The following is a 24,760-nucleotide window of genomic DNA, read 5'->3' on the forward strand; positions in this document are numbered from 1 at the left end:
TTGATTGCATATGATTGTGTCCTCTTTTTCTTTTACTGAACAATGTGTTTGGTCAAGTTAATGTTCCTTTTTCTCTCCGGTTGTTTATTTTTGGCCTTGGGGTCACTTCAGCAAAGGAAAAATTGTTAATGTTTCTGAATTATTTATTGTCAGAGGCTAAACTGGCCATTTATTTGTCGCGAAAAGCGAAAATTAAGGGCAAGCCACCCGAGCAATGTAATGTGATCCTGCACTTCCAATCCCTGGTCACAACGCGGTTAAAACTGGAATTTAAGTATTATGAAATGCAAACATTAAGTAGAAATGCAAACATTAAGGATTTTGTTGAGACATGGTGTGTGGGAAAAATATGCGGGGTAAATGAAAATGTATTAGAGATTTACATGTCGGTATTTCTTTGTCCTTGCAATCTCTTGTACATTGATTGTTTCTCCTTTTATTTGACTTTCTATGACTGGTTGTATTCTCTTGAAAACTGTTTTTTGGTTTATTCTTGTTGACGCTTGTTTTTGTAGTTTTATAATAAAAGGACTTAAAAGTCAAAATAAAAAGTCTCTCTCTCTCTCTCTCTCTCTCTCTCTCTCTCTCTCTCTCTTTCGCTCTCTCTCCTCTCTCCTCTCTCTCCTCTCTCCCCTCTCTCCCCTCTCTCTCCTCTCTCTCCTCTCTCTCCTCTCTCTCCTCTCTCTCTCTCTCTCTCTCCATGACAAGCAGTCGATTTGCATTACCTGGGGCTCTTTTGTTTGGGGCTTGGCGGTCGCGTTCGCGTGCTCTCCCGGCGCGGGGCTTCAAGCGAGCAGGCGGATATCTTCCGCTCATTGGTGCTGGCTTTGTGATGGCTGCACTTTGTACTGGGTGAGAAACAGCGGAGCTTTGTGGAGCATGGAACGGCGGAGGAGAGATTTTTGGCTGCCTCGTGCGGGCAGCTGGCTGCGGCACGAGTTCACACCATTGTGCGTTTCCCATGCATGGACTCGGGGACCCGTTCGACGACCGCCAGGGTTCAATGGCTGCTCGAGGAGACCAGAGCTGAGTATCAGCTAACACTACACACCACATTTTTACTTTCATTTATTTCTCCCTGTGTCTGCATATGAGTCTGTATGGAGAGGCCTCAATATAGGATTTATTTTACCTCAGCATTCTTTTTATCGTGTTGCATTTATTTTTATTAAACCTATTACTTGTTACATTTTCAATTCCTTGTATTGTACGTTTATTTGTCTGTGAGAATCGGATAACCCCCGTCGCGGCTGTCCATACAGGTACGGACCTTGCGGTCCTCCATTACCCCCCGCACATGTCAATACCTCCATAGTTGGGTAAACACCTCGGAGTTAAAGCTCGGTCGGCCATCCGTTGCCCTGCGGTGTTCACTACAGGGTAGACACGCGACAATATATTACTGAGATCACCATTCGTGTGTGTGTGTGTGTATGTGTGTGTGTCGGAAACCTCCGGCAATCGATCAGGCAGCTCTTCATTAGCCACTTCTTCAGCCCTGCTCCCTCCACCTCAAGACCATCAGCAACCTCTCCTGTCGCCCTCTCAGTGTTCTCACCAACACCCTTAACTGCGCCCTCTCCTGCCTCTCCCTCAGTGCACGACGTTGAAGCACCATCATTTGGGTCATCCACAGAGTTGGAGGAATTCATGGGATTTTAATTCATCACCATCATCATCATCACCACCATCATCACAATCATCATCATCATTTGAAAGTTGCATGTGTTTGTAAAATTAAAAATTTTTACGGTACATGATGGTGTTGTGTTTTTTCTACATTCACGGTACGGTATGGTTAAGCACTTTTAATAAACTGTAAACGCACATTCCTTCAATAAATTGGAAATTGTGCCTGGTGTTGTCGTTTTTTTAAAATTTGCATGCATTTTAAATGAAAATCTCAACATGTGCATTTGCGGTCAAAAACATTTTAAACTTTCAAAATTTTCCTCCATGAATTAGGAACCGCCAGGAACCTATAATGTATCTATCCCCCTTTTCCCCCATTGAAACAATGCCGCAGCATACATTCGTGGGATTTTCATCGACCTTTGTTGATTTTAATCGACCTTCGCGGATTATCGTAGACTTTCATCGACATTCGTGGATTATCGTGGACATTCGCGGGACTTTCATCGACATTCGCGGATTATTGTGGATATTCGCGGGATTTGCCTCGCCATTTATGGGACTTTCATCGACCTTTGCGGATTATCGTCGACATTCTCTGGATTTGGCTCACCATTCGCGGATTTTGCCTCGCCAATTCACGGTTTGGTCCTCTCTATTCACTGATTTTCGTGATTCAGGAACCTATCCCCCTTTTTCCATTTAAACAATGCCCCACTATTTGCAGGTTTTGCTATTCGCAGATTTTCCAGGAACGTATCCCCCACGAATAGTGGAGTCCCACAGTACTTCTAAAAAATGTAATATGTTATTTACTAACTGGTATCCCCACCCAGATCATACTATCCTATTGAACTAAAGTATCAAACAAGCCCCGCTGCGCCATTGTTAGACTTTCTGTCTTATTAAGTTACACCTGCATGGCTGGCGAGGCACGGAGAAGGAGCAACTCGTGAGACAGTCAAGACACGGCTGAAGGAACAATTTGAAAACTACTTTCCTGACATCGACACTTTTCAAGGATAAATGGGGCAAGTGCACAAAAGTCAAGGAATATTCTTTAAACACAAAAATACTCTCTGCATGCAGATCTTGGACTATCATAAGTATCTGGTTCATAAAACTTTCTGAATGACCCTCATAATCCCTTGGTCCTAAACCATTTCCATTACGTAGTAGTGACAAACCGATGATGAACTTAACAGTAGGATGAAAAATAGGGGCAATACCCTTGGGCGCTCACCTGGTAGAATACAGCAGTAGACGACACCGACTAAATGCAGTAACGGTATTTTAAATAGTATCACGGTATTTTAAACCAATTTCAATGGTTGCTAGGAGACAGGGCGGAATGTAGAATCACACAAACGTAATCATAACACTTTAAACAAACAAACAAAAAATACCTATTTTGAGGGGCAACAACATTACATTGAAATCGTATGTGTCGTTTCGGACAACAGAGCAAATACTTACTTTGGAGTGCTCAAAAGCCCCATAGACTTCCTTAGACCTCGATTTTTTTTAATGCCGTGAACAAACTTTGGTACATAATGGGTGAAGGTTGTGGTTAAGTTTCATTAAAATTGTATGTGTAGTTTCTGATAAGAAAGAAAATACCTATTTTGGGGGTACAACCCCCTTACAACACAACAGCAAGTATTGCGTTTGAGCCACCGTAAACCCCCATAGGGCCCGATTTTTCCAATGCCGTGAACAAACTTTGGTACAATGTGGGTGATGAAGGTTGTGGTCGGCTTTCATCAAAATAGTGTGTGTAGTTTCAGAGGAAAAAGCAAAGACCTATTTTGGGAGGTCAAACCTGGATCCATTTTGACTCCCGGAGATCCCCTTAGACCCGGATTTTTAAAAATGCTTTGAACAAACTTGAGTTGCCACATGACAGATATGATTTGTGCAAAGTTCGGTCACAATCCCATCAGCAGTTTCGGAGAAGAAATTGCAAGTGTTTTCGAACTGACGGCTGGACGAAGTGCCATCCCATAACCGGAACCGCGTTCCAGGTGAGCTAAAAATGAACGAAAGCATTTAAAGCATGTTGCTCAATAAAGTAGCAGCTTTCTTTGTTTCAAAAAACCTATTTATTCACAGGCATTTGGGTTTATACAATTCACCATTGTAGGTTCAACCATCTTTTCAGCAAGGATGGCAATGGGCCCTGCAATTGCGCACGATTCATAACAATCAGAATAAGACATCCAAAGTCTGTTAAAGGTCCACGTGGGAGATGCCAGGCCCACGGTAATTGTCCAAAAGGCTTACACTGCTCACAAGTGTCTTGGGAACCTGTATACATATATGCCTCAACTTGTAAACGTGCCATCCAGTACGCCACCTGCCCTCCACCTTTCCTGTTTTGGAAGGATATTTGTGTGATTGAGCAGTCGGATGACATCACAACATGGTCACTCATTTCATCACAGCATAATCAACACAAACAAGGCCGAACACTCACATCATGCTCTAGACATAGAAGTTACCGCACTCCGCTCGTGTCATTGCCGTGCTCATCGTCACAACGCTGCCAACATCGCCCAACCCATGGGGTGGCACTCGAAGAATGCGACAGCATGCAAAGGTCACTGCGACTTCACCCAAAGGATAAGCGTGACCACCTCCATTACAAGGTGGACCCGTTGTCCGGATATGCGCTCACGACCGCAAGCACTGCGTTTGTGCCATCCTGCGGAGGTCTTCGCTCGCCCGCTTGCAGCACCAGCTGCTGCTTTAGGATCCGCCGGAACGTGTGCCGGAACTCCCGAAGGCGGTACGCGTAGACGATTGGGTTCATGGCTGAGTTGGCATGTGACAGCAAGATGCTCGAGTACATGAGCAATTTTGAGCGAGAACAGCTTTGGCAGTAATAGCCAATGCAGTTGGCAATGTGCAGGGGCAACCACGATATGGTGAAGATGATGACGATGATGGACAGGGACCTGGCAGCGTGCATTTCTTTCTGCCAGAATGTTCGAGAGCGTTCCACACTGGGTATTCCGGTGCCCTTGTGCTTGATAGCGCGCAGCTGCCGTCTTGCTATCATAAATATCTTCAGGTATATCACCATCATCACAACAAGTGGCCCCAGGACGCACCCAAAGAAATTGAAAGAGACCATGTAGTGCAGGGTGATGACCTTCTCAAAGCCACACTCGATGGTGCTGCAGTGGCAGTCGATGACGCACAGTTTGCTGCCATTTTGGAATCCTTTGGAGCAATTTTCCTGCAATTCATTCAAGTTGTTCCAGCCCAGCATCGGAAGGAGGCCGATAGCGAACGATAATATCCAGCAAACTGCCACAATTCCCTTGGCACGATTCTCTGTAACCAACTCGTTGTACCTGGAGGCATCGGAGCAGTGGAAGATGGAAGGAGGAGCGAGAGTGGGGGCAGGTGGGTCATGGTGGATAAGGTTGAGATAAATGGATTTGGAAGAATAAGAGGAAATGAGAAAGACCAAGAAGAGGGATAACAAAGTCAGATCTCAATGTGCTGGTTCATATATTATTTGACACTTTTGCCTCCCTGCTCCCCCATCCCGAACCCTCCATCCTCTCCATGCACTTTCACACTCAGGTCAGAGACATATTTAACTTAAGAGTTCTCTGCATTACCTGAAAGCACCTGTGCATCTCCATCGCCACATTGAGAAATTGGCTAAAACTTGTTCGGGCCTCGGGGTCATCCTGGAATTTCAATGTTGCTGTATTTATTGGAGTAATAATCATTTTGATTGTAATTACAATTCATGAGCATTTATAAATAATCGACTTTCCAATATGGTGCTCCAAAGTATATAATATATAATATATATATATATATATATATACAGGGTGATTGAAAAGTAACTCCCTATTTTAAAATATTTAGAAATTATTTATTTATTGTAATATATTTCTCAAATTTTCAGTGTTTGTTCCTTAATGTATGAGAATTTAATCTGTGTTGGTTTTTTTCAGATTATGTTTTGTTTGAAATTCGGAAGCCCTACAAACATGGCTGGACGTCTTACCCTGCAGGAGCGTGCCTAGCTAGCGGCACGTTACGAAGTTTGGAAATCCGTTGTTCAAGTGCAAAGATGGTGGAGGACCATTAAAGGAGCACATGCTAAAGTTGAGGCAAAGACGATCAAGAATTGTCATGCAAAACTCATGGCTATAGGATCTGTATCTGATACTCGAAGAAGCGGTCGCCCTTCCAAGTCCAGTGACCCGGAGACAGTGCAAGCAGTTCAAGAAATGTTTACACATAGCCCAAGAAAGTCAATTCGACAAGCAGCAAGGGAAAGTGGGCTCTCCTTTCACACAGTACGAACTGTGCTCAAAAAGGAGCTTAAATGGCATGCTTGGAAGCCATACTACTGTCAAGCACTCTCTGCTGAAGACTGCGACATTCGCATGGAGTTTGGGGAGGTGATGCTGGCTTGGTATGAAGATTGGTCTGATCTCTTTTAAAATATCCTCTGGTCTGATGAAGCGGTATTTCACATCGGTGGGTTTGTGAACCGTCACAACTGCTATTACTGGGCAGGAGAAGATCCTCGTGTTATTTCTGAAAAAACGCAATATCGGTCCAAGGTAACGGTGTGGTGTGGAATGACCACACCGTGTTTGTAGGGCTTCCGAATTTCAAACAAAACATAATCTGAAAAAAATCCAACAAAGATTACATTCTCATACATGAAGGAACAAACACTAAAACTTTGAGAAACATATTGTAACGATTTTGAGAAGTGTAACGGGTTTTGAGAAGTGTAACGGGTTTTGAGAAGTGTAACGGGTTTTGAGGAGTGTAACAATTTTGGAGGAAGGGTAACGGATGTGAAGAGTATGGTTTTGGTATGGTAGCATCCTGGTAATGTAAATAATGGTCGCAGCCGTCCTCCTAATTAATTGCATGGAATATACACGCAGGTCACGATATATCTTTTAAATAGTGTATTTCCTTATTCCATGTAGGCTAAGTATGTGTTTTCCCACTAGATTGACTTTGCATTGTATCAAACAAAATAAGCATAGGCCCTTCCAGTTTCCCCAAAACCTCCCTTCCAATTGCCTTCTGCATTTTGGCTGGTTTTCTTCAAACCACCATTGGCCACGAGGTAAGGTTGGGGAAGAAAGGCGTGTCTCCACCTCGTCGTAAGAGGGAAGGAGTGAACCAGCCCTAACAGCCAATCAACACCCGCGGTGAGTGACCCGGTAGGCGGGCCCTCGGAGTCGGCGGCTTGATTTCGCTGGAGGTGATAAAAGCGACTGCAGGGGACTGCTTTACCGGTTGACTGGAGAGGAGTCCAGATGAGAGATGAGAGAGAAGTCCAGATGAGATGAGCTGGAGAGGAGCAACGAGGCTGCACCAAAGAGAGGCGGTGAGATGCGAAACGCTCCAAGCCAAAGAGGAGAGGTACTCGGCAAGGAGACCAGCTTTGGAGAGACGCGCTGAAAGGAGGGAGACGGCCCCGCCCCAAGAAGAGGAGCAGGTGTGCCGAACCAGCGCGTGGCGTCTCCCGCAGTGGATACGCGACGGAGGGTTTCCCGCCAAAACCGCGAGGAATTGCGACCGGCGGCCTCCCGACCTTGCCTCCATCTCAAGCCTTACCTGCCTGAACCACCCCTGTGTAAGTGTGAACGTCCTGTCCTGCTCGTTGTCTTGGGGCTAAGTAAAAACGAATAGTGTAAGTTAAGGATTCGCTGTGTCACTGTTTCTTCCATCCTTTGCTTGTGTGTGTATAATAAATCTGTTCTTCCTCCGTATTCTTCTTCTTCTTTTTCATTCTCTTGCGATCGCTTTAGAGATTTCCCGATTGAATATCCGTGGGGCGATCTGGTCAACGTCGGGTGAAATCGGGTTTTAATCGGGGAGTAACTGTTCGGACGCGGTTAAATACACCACCGCTCGGTCAATATAACATCTAAAAGCCGCGTCTGTAACAATTGGTGTCAGGAGTGGGATTCGGACCTGGGACTAAATTTGTTAGGCCCAAATTTTGGAACACCAATTGTGTTATTACCGTAACAATTGGTGTCTGGGAGTGGAATTCGGGTCCCGAACCAAATTTTTAAAAACATCTAGAAAAAAAAATTTTTGGTCAAAATTACGAGCTGCCGAAATTTATTTTGTTTTATAAAGCAAAACCCGAATTTTGAGATCGCGCCATGGACAATCAAGGCGATCGGATGTCGGTGGGAGAGATAGACAGGGTGGAATCGACCCAGGACCTCGGGGAAATGTATGTGGAGGAAAGGGAGGAGGAGAAAAATGGCAATGTGGTTGCGGAGGTTTCAGACGCACAAAATGGCGCCCTCGCGCACGTGGTTGAGGAGGCCACGGTCGCGGAACCAATGAGCGCGACCCAAATGCAAGCCTTCATGACCCAATTCATGGTGGAAATGCAGAAAAAAAACGACAGTATGGAACAAATGGAAAGCAGAATTATGGGGCAAATGGGGGTAATGAGGGACGAAGCGAGGGGTACCGGTGGGAAGTTAGACAATAATTTTGAGGGATTAGACAAGAAATTTGAGGGATTAGACAAGAAATTTGAGGGGTTAGACAATGGGATAGAAGGGGTGAAAAATGGGTTAATGGGGTTAGAAAATAGGATGGAGGACAAATTGCGGGAAATAGGGGAACAATCCGCCCGGGAAATCGAACAGATGGGGAACCAGATGGAGGAAATACGACGAGGGGTGAGTGAGGAGGTCTCGGGGCTACGCGAGGAGGTAAAGCGAGGCGAAAAGCGTATAGAGAAAGAGGTGAGAAATAATACGGCTAAGTTACAAGGGGGAATAGAAGATCTGACGGAGGAGGTGGAACAGCTGACAGAGGGACAAACGAAATTAGTGGAGCAGGTTCAAAGGAACACTGCAGTACTCGGAGGGTTAAAGGCGACACAAAAAGAAATTAAAAACGAATTAATAGCGACGCAGAGGCAATGTCAGATGGTACGGGAGGAACTGACAATGAGGGTGGAGGAGGTGACAGAGATAATGGAGACAAAGGACCGGCAGGTGAGAACGCACATCGAAACGGTTAAGGTAGCCTTAGAGGACGAACTTGAGGAGACGCACCGAGAAATAAAAGAGGTTAAACAAAAAGTAGAGGAAGTGGAAGAAGGGGTGAGTGAAATTAAGAAGAGACGGAGGGAAACTAAGAGGGAGATAAAGGAGGAAGTCATGGAATATGTACAAGGTCTGTGTTCAAATCATGATGCGGTGCTCACTAACCAAATAAAAAGTTTGCAGGTGGCAGAGGAGGTGCGACGAGGTACGGAGGTGAGTGGCAATGTACATGATGTGAGGGGAGATTCAGTCGGCTTGGGGATTGGTTTGGATCCGGGTGTTCGTGAAAGGCCGTTGGTGAGGTGTGTGACAGGACAGGTGTGCGAAAAAAGGGGTGTGCGAGAATGTCCGACCATGGGGTGTGTGAGGAAAAAGTGCACGCCGAGGAGTGAGTGTGCCGTCAAGAGTGAATTGGTCAAAGCGCGTGTGCGAGGGAGCACAGGGAAGCGCGGTGTGGTGAGTGTTACGGAGGAAGTAACGAAAAAGTGTGCGCGGGAGGACGCGCGAGAAAGGTGTGTAACGGACGGGTGCATGGGGAAAGCGCATGCTGTCAAGAGTAAGGGAGAATGCATGCCTGTGGTGAGTGTTACGGAGGAAGTAACGAAGAAGTGTGCGCGGGAGGAGGCGCGAGAAAGGTGTGTAACGGACGGGTGCATGGGGAAAGCGCATGCTGTCAAGAGTAAGGGTGAGTGCGCGACTGAGAGTGGAGGTGAGAGTAGTGAGAGTGAAACGGAGCGTGAGCTGGTTGTGATAGGTGAGCGAGGATGTACACCTGGGATGGAAGGATGCACACCTGGAATGGTAGAGCGTGAGTGGGAATGCACGCTGGAATTGGTAGTGAGACACGTGGTTGGGTGTGCGGGTGAGAGCACACCTGTGATTGTCACAAAGGAGGTGACCGAGGAGGGGGCGCGAAGCGGTGTATTGGTGAGGTGTGCGAGCAACGAATGTGTGCCAAAGTGTTCGGTGGTCAGGTGTGTGACCAAGTCGGTGAGCGGAGTGAGTGTACCGAGGTGTGAAAGAAAAGGTACGAGGAGAATGGGAACGGCTGCATGTATGAGCAAGAAAGAGGTAGCGTATGCATGTAAGCCTGCAGGTGAAGCGTCGACGGTAACCGGGTTAAAGGTTAGGTCGACTTTTAGCCGGATCGGGCCCTCGGTGCGTGCCGGGCTTCGCGTGCCGCGAGAACCAGCGGAGATCCGAGCCACGGCGGGTTCGAAAGGACCGCCGTGCGCGATCCACGCTGGGCCTCGCGTGGAGCGGCCGCGTCCGGGCTCCACAAGGCGGAGCGGGCAGCTCGATAGGAAGGGTCGTCATGGCGACCACTTTCTATTGAGACGTGCCGGCAGGTCGAGATCGGGACATTGGATGGCTCCACGCCGAGGTGATGCGTGGGATCTCGGCCCGGGTAAGCCCCCGCCCCGACCCCGAATGCGGGACGCATCCAGCCGCCAGCACAAAAGAATCCGCGTTCAGTGCTCGGCTGTACGAAGCCGGGCTGTAGATGTGAATTGGCGCACCGAGAGGATGTAATAAGTAGACGGGTGATGGTGATAGTGATAGTGATTTAAAACGAAATTTAGAAAAGTGAATAGAATTGGCAGTAAATGGAAAATTTTTGAATTGTTGGATTTGGACGAGCGAAATTGGTAGTGAGAGACCCCCGATGTGGTGGGATGGCAAATCCACCATCCCTCACAGGTGGGGGCAAATGCGCAATAGTTTATGGGGTGGCTATGACAACCGAGCCAGAGAGGGCTTGGATAATTGTAGGGATCTAGCGAAGATGACATTAGGTAACGTTAAGGTTAGTTAGTGACTGATACCTGTAGTGGGGACGCAGGTAGATTAGTGTGGATTATAATGACGTGGGAGCGCAATAGTTTAAAGGGACGACTGAGAAGCGCAAGTTGCAGAGGGGAGGAGTTAGCTGAGATGATGCCGTGTGTGGGAGTGATTGAACAGGTGTGATTGCACAGGTGTGCAACTGAACAGGTGGATGGAGCAGTGTATGAGTGAGTGATGGTGATTGTGTATTGTGATGACCAAGTGGTCCAGGAAGAAAGGAGGGTGCAGGTGGCACCAGGTGAGATTGCACAGGTGTGCAACGACAGGTGAATGGAGGGCAGGTGTATGGAATAAATGGTATGGAGTATTGGAATGGATGGTCGTGGAGTGAGTATGGTGGAAATTGTGGAGTGGAGTGGATGGTGCGAAGGTGTGAATGGGGGAAGAGTGGACCCCCATCACGGATACCCGGGGCGGGTAGTGTAAGTGTTAGGTAGAGGGTATAGGTAAATTGTAGTTGGATATTGGCATCTGTGGTGCGGGTGACAGAATGGTATGTGGATGGGTGCGTTGGTGTTGTGGAAATGGCTGGGCGTGTAGCCTGTTAGTGTGTGTAGTTGGTTTGGGCACTCCACCACTGTAAGGATGTCGGCCAGGTGAGGCCGCAGGTGGGCTCTGGGAGCCGGTAGTAGTTGTGTGGATGGGGCCCGAGGATCCGGAGGACGGACCCGGGTAGCCCAGTGCCAAAGGGCACCAAGGGGTGACAGAGCCAGGAGAGGGGCTGCCCCCAGTTAGATAGGTTAGGGTGAGGAGCTAGGTAAGCTCGGGTGGCAACTACAGTGGTGGAGGTGTGCAGGTGGGTAGACCTGTTGGGAGAGGTACACGTCGCAGCCCAGAAATTGTGCTAGAGCACCGGGAGATGAATCGGGGGAGTGAGACCCCAAAAATTGAGGAGCACCACAGTTTGGCCAATGGGAATTGGTTATTAGAACCCATAGTGTAAGTTGGCCAATGAATTGGCAGGGAAAGACCCCGGGTAGTGTAAAGTGTGTTAAAATCATTTAGAGGATAGTTAGGATGAAGGATCTCCTCACACCATCTGCATCCACTCACCTGAGGTGACAGGTACTCCACACCATGCCATGTTTTGATTATTTTTTATGATGCAAATGTTTGGATTGTGAGACGCATCATGACGTGGGTGTGACATTGTGCGTAATTCCATCTCTCCCTCCTTATGAGGATTGATGATGAATTGGTGATGGCAAATTTTGAAGTAACGGGATTGTGGAGACGAATTTGGTATAAGGGAAATATGGGGAAGACGTGACAGTAGTGCCGAATTTGTAAATGTGTAGATTTTTGTACATATGGGGTGGGAACAAGGGTAGGGTAGGTGACAGGGGGGTGACGTACGGTAGGGACGAGCTTTCTCACTTCGGCCTCCGTACGCATTTCACCTTGCATTGCCTTATTGACGTGTACCCTTGTGACCTTACCCCTCGCTCAATTGTCTTTCTTTTGTCTCCCACATGACCTGTGCGCCATTGGGTGCCGAGGGGAGCGTGCGTGAGGTGGCCATTGTGCGCCCGAGATTCCCAGAACCAGCACGCATTGCGTTGATGTACCACTTTATGGACCGCTGTTCGGTGGCCAAGTACCACTTGATGGACCCCAGGTTCTGGGGCAGAGCACCTCTGTTGGAGACCGGCCATAGTGGCCAGGGAATCTTGCTTGCGGACCTCGGTAAGGTGGCACCTATGCCAAACAGGTGGACCACCCTTAGTTGGCCCCTGAGGCCCTAAATAATAATAAAAAACGAACACAAGTTGTGCTTTTTATTATGTCCAAATAGGCCGCATGAAGCCTGAAGACGTCGGGAAGAACATCGGCCCAGCAGAGAAAGAGAAGACCACCACCAGTTGTTTTGTTGCGTTTATTATGAACCATGGTAACCGCACCGGATGGTGTTTTTGGGTGCTTTGTGGTGTTTGGGTGCTTTTGGGTGCTTTGGTGGTATTGGTACTGGTGCATCGATGCAATGCGTGCTGTCTCCTCCCTCCCAACAGGAATTTCTTTCTCTTGTTCCCTAAAAAGAAAAAAAAAAAAAACACACAGGTCCTGGGTTGCGTTGTAAATAAGAAATCACGTCATTGTAAATAATGCTCCCCACCGTAAATGTATAGTTTCAGAATAATTCCGTAATTCGGTTAGCTGTGGGCTTGAGTCTGTTAGACAGGATGCAATGCAATAGGGGGACATACTTATTTGTGTTTTAAAATTGTCACACTCAGGGTCAGGTTAATTGTAGAGGGAATTACACCTACATGTCACACTCAGTTAAGTCTAGTAGGCCCGAGGACGTGCCTGAAGAAAGGAGGGTGCAGTGTAACGATTTTGAGAAGTGTAACGGGTTTTGAGAAGTGTAACGGGTTTTGAGAAGTGTAACGGGTTTTGAGGAGTGTAACAATTTTGGAGGAAGGGTAACGGATGTGAAGAGTATGGTTTTGGTATGGTAGCATCCTGGTAATGTAAATAATGGTCGCAGCCGTCCTCCTAATTAATTGCATGGAATATACACGCAGGTCACGATATATCTTTTAAATAGTGTATTTCCTTATTCCATGTAGGCTAAGTATGTGTTTTCCCACTAGATTGACTTTGCATTGTATCAAACAAAATAAGCATAGGCCCTTCCAGTTTCCCCAAAACCTCCCTTCCAATTGCCTTCTGCATTTTGGCTGGTTTTCTTCAAACCACCATTGGCCACGAGGTAAGGTTGGGGAAGAAAGGCGTGTCTCCACCTCGTCGTAAGAGGGAAGGAGTGAACCAGCCCTAACAGCCAATCAACACCCGCGGTGAGTGACCCGGTAGGCGGGCCCTCGGAGTCGGCGGCTTGATTTCGCTGGAGGTGATAAAAGCGACTGCAGGGGACTGCTTTACCGGTTGACTGGAGAGGAGTCCAGATGAGAGATGAGAGAGAAGTCCAGATGAGATGAGCTGGAGAGGAGCAACGAGGCTGCACCAAAGAGAGGCGGTGAGATGCGAAACGCTCCAAGCCAAAGAGGAGAGGTACTCGGCAAGGAGACCAGCTTTGGAGAGACGCGCTGAAAGGAGGGAGACGGCCCCGCCCCAAGAAGAGGAGCAGGTGTGCCGAACCAGCGCGTGGCGTCTCCCGCAGTGGATACGCGACGGAGGGTTTCCCGCCAAAACCGCGAGGAATTGCGACCGGCGGCCTCCCGACCTTGCCTCCATCTCAAGCCTTACCTGCCTGAACCACCCCTGTGTAAGTGTGAACGTCCTGTCCTGCTCGTTGTCTTGGGGCTAAGTAAAAACGAATAGTGTAAGTTAAGGATTCGCTGTGTCACTGTTTCTTCCATCCTTTGCTTGTGTGTGTATAATAAATCTGTTCTTCCTCCGTATTCTTCTTCTTCTTTTTCATTCTCTTGCGATCGCTTTAGAGATTTCCCGATTGAATATCCGTGGGGCGATCTGGTCAACGTCGGGTGAAATCGGGTTTTAATCGGGGAGTAACTGTTCGGACGCGGTTAAATACACCACCGCTCGGTCAATATAACATCTAAAAGCCGCGTCTGTAACAATATTACAATAAATAAATAATTTCTAAATATTTTAAAATAGGTAGTTACTTTACAATCACCCTGGTGCTCCAAAGTATATATATATATATGTGGAAAGTAATGTCGTTTTTCAAGCTGTGTTCACGATATATATATATATATATATATATATATATATATATATATGGATTTTATGTACATATACACATGGCTGGTCTCCCCAGCCTGGCGTTAAATGGCGTCTACTTCAGTAGAATGTCTCTTTCGCTTTCATAAAAAAGTAATATACGGTATATATATATATATATATATTTATTTATATATGGAGTCTATGTACATATACAGTGTCGATAAAAAGTCTACACCCCCTTTCAAAATTTTCACCTTTTGTTACCTTATAGCCAGGAATTTAATTCGACTTTTTCCACCTTTATTTACACATCGTAACCCACAACTTCCAAACGAAAAACAAATTCTACAAATTTCAGAAAATTTAATTGTAGTGATTTCGATCATTTCAGAATAAAACTAGAACGGCACTCGATGGAGAGCATACCTCCACCTGGCTGAACAGTTTATGTTTTGTATCCCACTGATAGGTTGCATCTGGATTCGGACCACAACTTTTTGAGATATCCTGCTATGCTTCGTTTTTGGCGCTATCTCCCAATGGTGAAGAATCCCTTGTAAAGTTAAATAACTCTCGTATCTGAATCCATATTCAGATCTTCACCAAAATCGAATCGATTCGTCCCCGTCACACACACAATATCTCCCCCAAGTTTTGTTCAAATCCGTCCATAACTTTTTGAGATGTATTTTTCACAGACAGACAAAGAAACAGACAGGGGTGAAAACATAACCTCCATCCACCTTTGGTGGCGGATGTAATTAACTGTTCCTATAGGTTTCCTCTGCTGGGACGTGCATTTCACAGCAAACACTCAACCGTGAGCACCAATGAGCTTTCAAAAGACCCTCGGGATAAGGTTGTGGAAATGTACAGATCAGGAGATTGGTATAAAATATTTGAATGGCTTTGAATATCCTTTGGAGCATAGTCAAGACAATCATTAAGAAGTGGAAGGCGTATCGTATCACCAAGACCCTGCCTAGATCTTGCCGTCCCTCCAAATTGGAGGATAAAGCAAGGAGGAGACTAATCAGAAAGGCCACCAAGAGGCCAATGGCAACTTTGAAAGAGCTACAGGCCTTTATGTCAAAGACTGGTCACTGTGTGAATGTGACAACAATATCCCAAGCATTCCGCAAGTCTCGCCTGTATGGTAGGGTGGCAAGAAGGAAGCCATTACTCAAAAAAGCCCACCTTGAATACCGTTTCAGGTATGCATAAAAACACTCTGAAGCCATGTGCCAAAAATGTTTTGTGGTCTGACGAAACCAAGATGGAACTTTTTGGCATAAATACAAAACGTTACATTTGGCGCAAGCGCAACACAACGTATTACCCAATGAACACCATCCCTACTATGAAGCATGGTGGTGGCAGCATCATGTTATGGGGATGTTTCTCATCAGCAGGGACTGGGGCACTTGTCAAGATAGAAGGGAAAACGGATGGAGCAAAATACAGAAAAATCCTAGAGGAAAACCTGCTGCCCTCTGTAAAAAAAGCTGAGATTGCGACAGAAGTTCACCTTTCAGCATAACAACGACCCGAAGCACACACCCAATGTTACACTGGAGTGGCTACGGAACAAAAAGATAAATGTCCTTGAGAGTCCCAATCAGAGCCCCGATCTAAATCCAATTGAAAATCTGTTGCAAGACTTGAAGATTGCTGTCCGTCCATCAACGCTCCCCACGCAACTTGACTGAGTTTGAACAGATTTGTACAGAATAAATGAGCAAATATTGCCCAATCAAGGTGTGCAAAGTTAGTAGAGACCCAACAGACTCACTGGTGTAATTGCTGTCAAGGTGCTTCCACCAAGTATTAACAGGTGTGGACACTTATCCAACCAAGAAATGCTAGTTTTGCATTTTTAATTCATTTTCTGAAATTGTAGAATTTGTTTTCCACTTGGAGGTTGTGGGTTACGGTGTAAATAAAGGTGGGAAAAGTCTGATTTAATGCATTTTAATTCCAGGCTATCACGCAAAAAGGTGAAAATTCTGAAAGGGGTGTAGACTTTCAATAGGCCCTGTATATATTTTGTAACACACACATATTATATATATATATATATATATATATATATATATATATATATATATATATATATATATATACATATATAAATATATATATATGTGTATGTGTATGTGTGTGTGTGTGTGTGTGTGTGTGTGTGTGTGTGTGTGTGTGTGTGTGTGTGTGTGTGTGTGTGTGTGTGTGTGTATAATTATATACAGCAGAATTATCTAGAACTATACAAGGAAACATTCACCTTCCATGTCTTCTATCCTTTATCTCAACTTTATCTATTTATTTACTCTATAAATTTCCTCTTTTCCTCTATAAATGAGAAAATATGCAGAAATAAGTTTTCTCCTCCATATCATTTCTCTCTTCCACCTGTATTTTGTCCTCTGAATGTTGGAAAGAAAGAAATCTGACCTACCTTTCTGTCCTCAATTTGCTCGTTGATCGTCTTTAAGAGCGCTTCCCCCTTCCCCATCCCGTCCCCCATTTCTGTCCTTTCACTCCTCCGACTACTTTTCCTTTCACTGCATTTTGCCCTCATTTAAAACTTTTTCCATGCTTTTTAAGTTTTTGTTTGTAATTTAACTCGATTGCGTTTTCACCTTTTTCTCTTTTTTTTTGGATGTCCTCATTTAGTCACACAGGTTGGTGCAGAGGAGTCGTGCACGCTTAACTTCAACCTTGATGGTCTGGGTTCGATTCCCAACCCGAGCATAAACCGTCAAATTTATGCTCCGCGTCACAAAACGCGGCGTCCCTCGGATGGACGTTAAGCTGGCCGTCCTATGTGCTATCGTACGTTGGTGGACGTTAAAGCTCCTATGGTGTATTTCAAGAAGATTGGACGATGGTCACCAGCACCCTGAACAAATTACAAATTCCTGCCCAAATCACCTTCAGCTGCAGTCACGTCGGTCCTTGCCAGCCGGTTCGTGAAAGACTTGGGCCAACAACGTGAAAGACTAGGGCCCCTGGTCGATCCCACAAGATGGTTTAATTGTGGCCGTTAAATGACGTAGTAGTAGTAGTAGTAGTAGTAGTCGTAGTAGTACTAGTGGTAATAGTTGTCGTAGTCGTCCCTTTGTCTTCAATTTGTCCCCTTGTCTCGACAACCTGCCTTTTCTTCGCCCTACCTGTAGCTTCCAATCTATTTTCTGTAATTCTTCCCTTGTATTTTACCTTTTTCTTTTATTTATCGTTTTAGAATTTTATTTATGTTATTCTGTCCTCCTTTTGTCTTTATACTTCCATTGCCTTTCCGTTCCCATTCCTATCTCCTTCTCTTTCCTTTCCTTCCACAGCTTTCCTGTGCGTTGCTTTTGGGAATGATTCTGTGCCAGCAACTACTTATTAAAGGTTTTGCTGTTTGGTGGTTCTGGCCAAACAAAACAACCTTACGAGGTAAAGCTTCATTCACGAATGAGGACCTTATAAAAGATAGGGTCACCGCATGATGACAGTCACCTGAGTTTATTTATCAACTCGAATGGGAAGAGCACACCACTGTGACAATCAACATTTATTATATGTTTGGCTACTTTGAACTTCATGCACTAAATTAATATCCTCCCACACCCGACCCAACCACACCCATCCACATCCACACACACAACCACGATCGCCTCCCATAATGAAAACCCCATGCTCAGATAAATCCTACAGTTTGTCAAAACAAGTGTAAAGATGTGCTAAGCACCGTAGGAAGCAAAAACCACAGTGGAAGCAAAAAACAACGTGTGAAGCAATCACCACCATGGAAAGCAATAACCACCGTGGGAAGCAAAAACCACTGTGAAAGCAAAAACCAACGTGGGAAGCAATAACCACACTGGGAAGCAAAAATCACTATGGGAAGCAATAACCACCATGGGAAGCAAAAACCATCGTGGGAAGCACTAACCACCCTGGGAAGCAAAAACCACAGTGGGATGCAATAACTACCGTGGGATGCAATAACCACCGTGGGATGCAATTACCACCGTGAGAAGCAAAAACCTCCGTGGGATGCAAAAACACCGTGAGAAGCAAAAACCACCGTAGAATGCAAAAACCACTGCGGGAAGCAAAACCCACCGTGGGAAGCAAAAACCACTGTGGGAAGCAATAACCACTGTGGGAAGCAAAAACCACCGTGGGAAGCAATAACCACTGTGGGAGGCAAAAACCACCGTGGGATGCAAAAACCACCGTGGGATGCAAAAACCACCGTGAGAAGCAAAAACCACAGTGGGATGCAATAACTACCGTGGGATGCAATAACCACCGTGGGATGCAATTACCACCGTGAGAAGCAAAAACCTCCGTGGGATGCAAAAACCACCGTGAGAAGCAATAACCACTGTGGGAAGCAAAAACCACCGTGGGAAGCAATAACCACTGTGGGAAGCAAAAACCACCGTGGGATGCAAAAACCACCGTGGGATGCAAAAACCACCGTGAGAAGCAAAAACCACCGTGGGAAGCAAAACCACTGCGGGAAGCAAAAACCACTGCGGAAAGCAAAAACCACTGTGGGAAGCAAAAACCACCGTGGGAAGCAAAAACCACTGCGTGAAGCAAAAACCACAGTGGGATGCCATAACCACCATGGGAAGCAAAAACCACTGCAGGAAGCAATAGCCACAGTGGGAAGCAAAATACCCCGTGGCAAGCAATAACCACCGTGGGAAGGAATAATCACCGTGGGAAGCAAAAACCTCCGTGGGAAGCAAAAATCACTGCAGGAAGCAAAAAGCACTGGGGTAAAGCAAAAACCACTGTGGAAAGCAAAAATCACTGCGGGAAACAAAAACCACTGCAGGAAGCAAAAACCACCGTGGGAAGCAAAAACCCTCCGTGGGAAGCAAAAACCACCGTGGGAAGCAATAAGCACCGTGGGATGCAATAACCACCGTGGGATGCAAGAACCACCGTGGGATCCAAAAACCTCCATGGGAAGCAAAAATCACCATGGGAAGCAATAACTACCGTGGAATGGAATAACCACCGTGGGAAGCAAAAACCACCATGGGATGCAATAACCACCGTCGGAAGCAAAAACCACTGCAGGAAGCAAAAAGCACTGCGGGAAGCAAAAAAACACTGTGGGAAGCAAAAATCACTGCGGGAAGCAAAAAAACACTGCGGGAAGCAAAAACCACCGTGGGAAGCAAAAACCTCCGTGGGAAGCACAAACCACCGTGGGATGCAATAACCACTGTGGGATGCAAAAACCGCCGTGGGATCCAAAAACCACCGTGGGAAGCAAAAACCACTGTGGGATGCAATAACCACAGTGGGAAGCAAAAACCGCCGTGGGATCCAAAAACCCCCGTGGGATCCAAAAATCACTGCGGGAAGCAAAAAAACACTGCGGGAAGCAAAAACCACCGTGGGAAGCAAAAACCTCCGTGGGAAGCACAAACCACCGTGGGAAGCAATACGCACCGTGGGATGCAATAACCACCGTGGGATGCAAAACCGCCGTGGGATACAAAAACCACCGTGGGAAGCAAGAACCACTGTAGGATGCAATAACCACAGTGGGAAGCAAAAACCACTGCAAGAAGCAAAAAACCACTGCTAGAAGCAAAAAACGTAAGTGGGAAGCAATAACCACCATGGAAAGCAATAACCACCGTGGGAAGCAATAACCACTGTGGGAAGCAAAAAACACCGTGGGAAGAAAAATCCACCGTGGGAAGCAATAACCACAGTGGGAAGCAAAAACCACCGTGGGAAGCAAAAACCACCGTGGGAAGCAAAGTAAGGCAGACGTTTCAGAAGTTATCTCTTCGTTTGAGCAAGGAGAGGCGGTTGTGAAAGAGGGTTAACGGTTAACATAAGAAAGGTCGGTGTTAGCAAAGTTCTCACGACGGTTAGAGAGTCCGTTGGTGATGGCGACCCTCGGGTCCATCAAAGGGATGGTTTGAACGGACGCATGACGGTAAACATGTCACACTCGGGTAACACCGCTCGGTGTAGACACACATGGGAGCGTCGACAAACGCCTTGTATTGCAGAACACGGTCCACGGAAAATGCGACATTCAGGGTCTTACCGGAGGTGGATGCTCACGGCCAGGTACCGATCTATGGCGACAGCGAGCATGCTGAAGATGGAGCTCTGAGTGAGCACGAGCACGAAGCACGCGAGGAACAAACACCCGTAGAAGTTAGTGCTCAGACGGACACTCAGGACGATGGCGAAGGGTATTCCGAGGACCCCGACTGCGATGTCCGCCACGGCGAGCGACACCAGCAGGTAGTTGGTCACGTTGTGCAGGTTGCTGTTGACGAGGACGGCCCAACACACGAGCACGTTTCCCGCGATCGCCAAAAGGGCTATGACGACCTCGACCGTCAGGTAGAGCAGATCGTGACGATCCAGGTGACCGTGCGCTACCTGGTCGACGCTCGTGTTCGGCATGTCGCCCCTAGCGAGGGGTCGCCCGGAGCGAGTCGTGGCTCACGGTGCTCCCGTCCGAAGGAACAGGAAATATGGCCCAAGGCATCACAACCACAAACCACAAACCACAAAGCGCAAAGCTCAAGCTCCCTCGGTGAGGCTCCGTGCAACGGACAAAAAGTTGCTGCTGCTGCTGCTGCTGTTGTTGTTATTGTTGTTGTTACAGCATCTTGGCAGCGATGTCACATCTCTCCCCGATGGACGCAACGCACCTGACGTAATCGGGGGAGGCTGCAGGTAGCCGAGGGTCCGCAGCACCTGAGACTAACGAGTTGAAGTCCTCGAGACGGCGATGACGACCTCCCTCGCGCGCAACAAATCCTTCATTGTTTGGAAGACGAACATGACAACGAGAACAACAACGATTCCGACATTGTACAAATACACCAACAACAACAACAACAACAACTCCCTTAATCTTGCTCTGGAGCCCGAAGAGAAGTTTTATCGCCAGGTGGTGAATCGCAGGTGAAATACCTGTTAGATTACCGGCGATGATCAATGAGAAAAGCAGGTGCTCATAGACCCTGCACCTGCACTGGGTGTTCGCGGCGCTTTCTTTTGCTCAACACTTTGCGACCAACAAGCGCCAGAGGGAGAGAAACGTCGGAGGAAACGACGGGGCTGGGAGTACGTGGAGCACGTGCAGCGGATCATGAACTGAACCCCGAGTGGGGCGGAGGAGGAGGGAGGAGGAGGAAGGAGGGAGGGAGGGCGGAGGAGAGCGAGCTGGTGGCTGAACGGCCCCTCCCCCTTTCCCATTTAGATGGACATTTGGGGAGAGGAGGTCGCGGAGCGCTCGTTGGGGGCTGACCGATACCCCCTCCCCCTTCTCCATCTATATAGACAGATGTGCAGACTTTCATGGTGGCCGAGGGCCCTGGGCGGACGCGTGGTTACCTGCGAGTTACCTGATGTGTTTAGTTACGATGGTTTTGAATACACAATCAATTTGTTCCGTTCAATTTGTTCCGTTTTTAAAATGACGTCCTCACGTGACCCTTGGTTACAGACTACTTACATCACGTGACCCTTGGTTACAGACTACTTACATCACGTGACCCTTGGTTACAGACTACTTACATCACGTGACCCTTGGTTACAGACTACTTACATCACGTGACCCTTGGTTACAGACTACTTACATCACGTGACCCTTGGTTACAGACTACTTACATCATGTGACACTTGGTTACAGACTACTTACATCACGTGACCCTTGGTTACAGACTACTTACATCACGTGACACTTGGTTACAGACTACTTACATCACGTGACCTTTGGTTACAGACTACTTACATCACGTGACACTTGGTTACAGACTACTTACATCACGTGACCTTTGGTTACAGATTACTTACATCACGTGACACTTGGTTACAGACTACTTACATCACGTGACACTTGGTTACAGACTACTTACATCACGTGACACTTGGTTACAGACTACTTACATCACGTGACCCTTGGTTACAGACTACTTACATCACGTGACCCTTGGTTACACGCTACTTACATCACGTGACCCTTGGTTACAGCCTACTTACATCACGTGACCCTTGGTTACAGACTACTTACATCACGTGACCCTTGGTTACAGACTACTTACATCACGTGACCTTTGGTTACAGACTACTTACATCACGTGACCCTTGGTTACAGACTACTTACATCACGTGACCCTTGGTTACACGCTACTTACATCACGTGACCCTTGGTTACAGCCTACTTACATCACGTGACCCTTGGTTACAGACTACTTACATCACGTGACCCTTGGTTACAGACTACTTACATCACGTGACCCTTGGTTACAGACTACTTACATCACGTGACCCTTGGTTACAGACTACTTACATCACGTGACCCATGGTTACAGCCTACTTACATCACGTGACCCTTGGTTACAGACTACTTATATCACGTGACCTTTGGTTACAGAATACTTACATCACGTGACCCTTGGTTACAGACTACTTACATCACATGACACTTGGTTACAGACTACTTACATCACGTGACCTTTGGTTACAGACTACTTACATCACGTGACCCTTGGTTATAGACTATTTACATCACGTGACCCTTGGTTACAGACTACTTACATCACGTGACCCTTGGTTACAGACTACTTACATCACGTGACCTTTGGTTACAGACTACTTACATCACGTGACCCTTGGTTACAGACTACTTACATCACATGACACTTGGTTACAGACGACTTACATCACGTGACCTTTGGTTACAGACTACTTACATCACGTGAAACTTGGTTACACACTATTTACATCACGTGACCCTAGGTTACACACTATTTAAATCACTTGACCCTTGGTTACAGACTACTTACATCACGTGACACTTTGTTACACACTACTTACATCACGTGACCCTTGGTTGCAGACTACTTACATGACGTGACACGTGGTTACACACTACTTACATCACGTGACCCTTGGTTACAGACTACTTACATCTTTATTTTCCTACTCATTTTTGTTTTGCATTCCTTTTATTACCTCCGCAACTAAAGGTCGATGTAGGTTGTTTTCACCCCTGTTCGTGTGTCTGTCTCTGTCTGTGAACAGGATATCTGAAAGTTGTGAGCAAATTCGAACAAAACTCGGTGGACTGGTTGGGTGTGATGACAAAGACGAATCGATTAGATTTTGTTTCAGGTCCGAATCCAGATCCGACTTGTCACTATCAGTGTCACACAAAACGTAAACTGTTCAGCCATGTGGAGGTGTGTTGTCTTCTCCCTACCGAGTGTCGCTCTAATTACTCCCGCCGGGGAGTAATGCATTCGATCGTGTCCGTCCGTGTGTGTGTGTGTTCGTGTGTTTGTGAACAAGATATCTGGAAAAGTTCTGAACGGATTTGGATGAAAGTTGGTGGGATGATTGCCCTTGGGATAAGGAAGAATTGATTAGTTTTTGGTGAAGCTCAGGATATTATTCCGGATCCAGGAATTTTTTGAATGATTTTTTTTTACCATTGGAAGATAGGGCTCATTTTTTTTTAACATTATCTTCTATATATTCTATATTTAACATTGTGATATGAAAATAGTTTTCATATTTGTTGTAAATGTAGTTTAAACTCGTGGTTATGTGTTAGAGCGGTGTATTTCTTAGCAGCATCGTCTTCAATGTTCATTTTTTTTTTTCTAATAAAGACATTCTGTCATTATAAATCCACCAAAGTGTGTATTAGGTTTCCCCGTTTCATAAAATGTATCGTTTGATACGTATAATGCTTTAACACTGTTTTTGTTTTTGTTTTTTTAACCTCAGAAGAGATATCAACATTTACCTCAGCATATGTCAATCGCGGTGTCAATATTTGATGAACTTATAAAGACATAGGTGAGTTATAAGTGTGACAAGCATGTGCACGGGATTCTTCCCAGAAGAATGAGTGTTCGCATTAGCTTGTACGACTTAAAATGAGCGAGTTTTGTATTCACGTTTGGGCCAGTTTTACATGTTGTATCCCTAAGGAATGAAACGAACGTTTTCCTGGCTTACAATTTTATTTGAAGTCCCACATGCCTCAAAATACACTCACTTATATAGAATTGAACGCTGAATCCGAAAATGTAAGTGAAATTGCCTTGTTTTTTTTTTTAACATTATCTTCTATATATTATATATATATATATATATATATCTGTGCAGTGTCTGTCTTGTGTTGTCACTGAACTACTCCCTCAAACTTTTGTGAAATCGTACTATTCCAACTTGACCCACGGCGGGAGTATGCGCCCTACTGAGTGGCGTTCTAGTTGTCCGTGTAATGAAACGGATCCCGTGTACAGCCATGTTTCTGATCTAACAGTCTGAGTGAAGGCAAACAATGACAATCTGTATAAGCTGCCAACACACCGATAACCTGCTTAAACATGGCGGGGGAAGGGGTGGGGGTTACCATCCACCGTGCTTAATATCCATGGGCAGGACAGCGAAACATGTCCAGTAGTTAAATATACAGTAGTTGGGAATGGACCCTACACCTGCCTGAAAGGTGAGTATCTCCTACCCATCTAATCCTATCACCTTATATC

At 46.1% G+C, this 24,760-nt stretch overlaps 1 protein-coding gene across 2 annotated transcripts; it reads right to left on the reverse strand.

The window, feature by feature from the left end:
- Positions 1-1,645: 1,645 nt before the first annotated feature.
- On the reverse strand, positions 1,646-21,363 carry LOC137439409 (adenosine receptor A2b-like). Of its 2 annotated transcripts, XR_010986921.2 has the most exons (3): positions 20,284-21,363; positions 4,109-4,991; positions 3,693-4,004 (listed from the first exon to the last, which is right to left on the reverse strand). XR_010986921.2 is itself a non-coding variant. In XM_068135137.2 (2 exons), exons 1-2 carry the CDS (start codon positions 20,649-20,651, stop codon positions 4,274-4,276), a joined length of 1,086 nt encoding a protein of 361 aa, XP_067991238.1. In that variant the 5' UTR covers positions 20,652-21,363; the 3' UTR covers positions 1,646-4,273. The 2 variants fall into 2 exon arrangements, 1 of the variants encoding a protein (XP_067991238.1); XM_068135137.2 differs by having other exon boundaries at positions 1,646-4,991.
- Positions 21,364-24,760: the final 3,397 nt, after the last annotated feature.

Source organism: Myxine glutinosa, chromosome 14, assembly GCF_964187855.1.
Source record: "Myxine glutinosa chromosome 14, kmMyxGlut1.1, whole genome shotgun sequence".
NCBI lineage: Eukaryota > Metazoa > Chordata > Myxini > Myxiniformes > Myxinidae > Myxine > Myxine glutinosa.

Bases quoted from the DNA above. Each gene is read 5' to 3' on its own strand.
- LOC137439409 (XM_068135137.2), bottom strand. From the start codon at position 20,651: ATGCCGAACACGAGCGTCGACCAGGTAGCGCACGGTCACCTGGATCGT. The intron at 4,992-20,283 runs GTAAGACCCTGA...CGATGCCTCCAG, and splicing joins GCCGTGAGCATCCACCTCCG to GTACAACGAGTTGGTTACAG.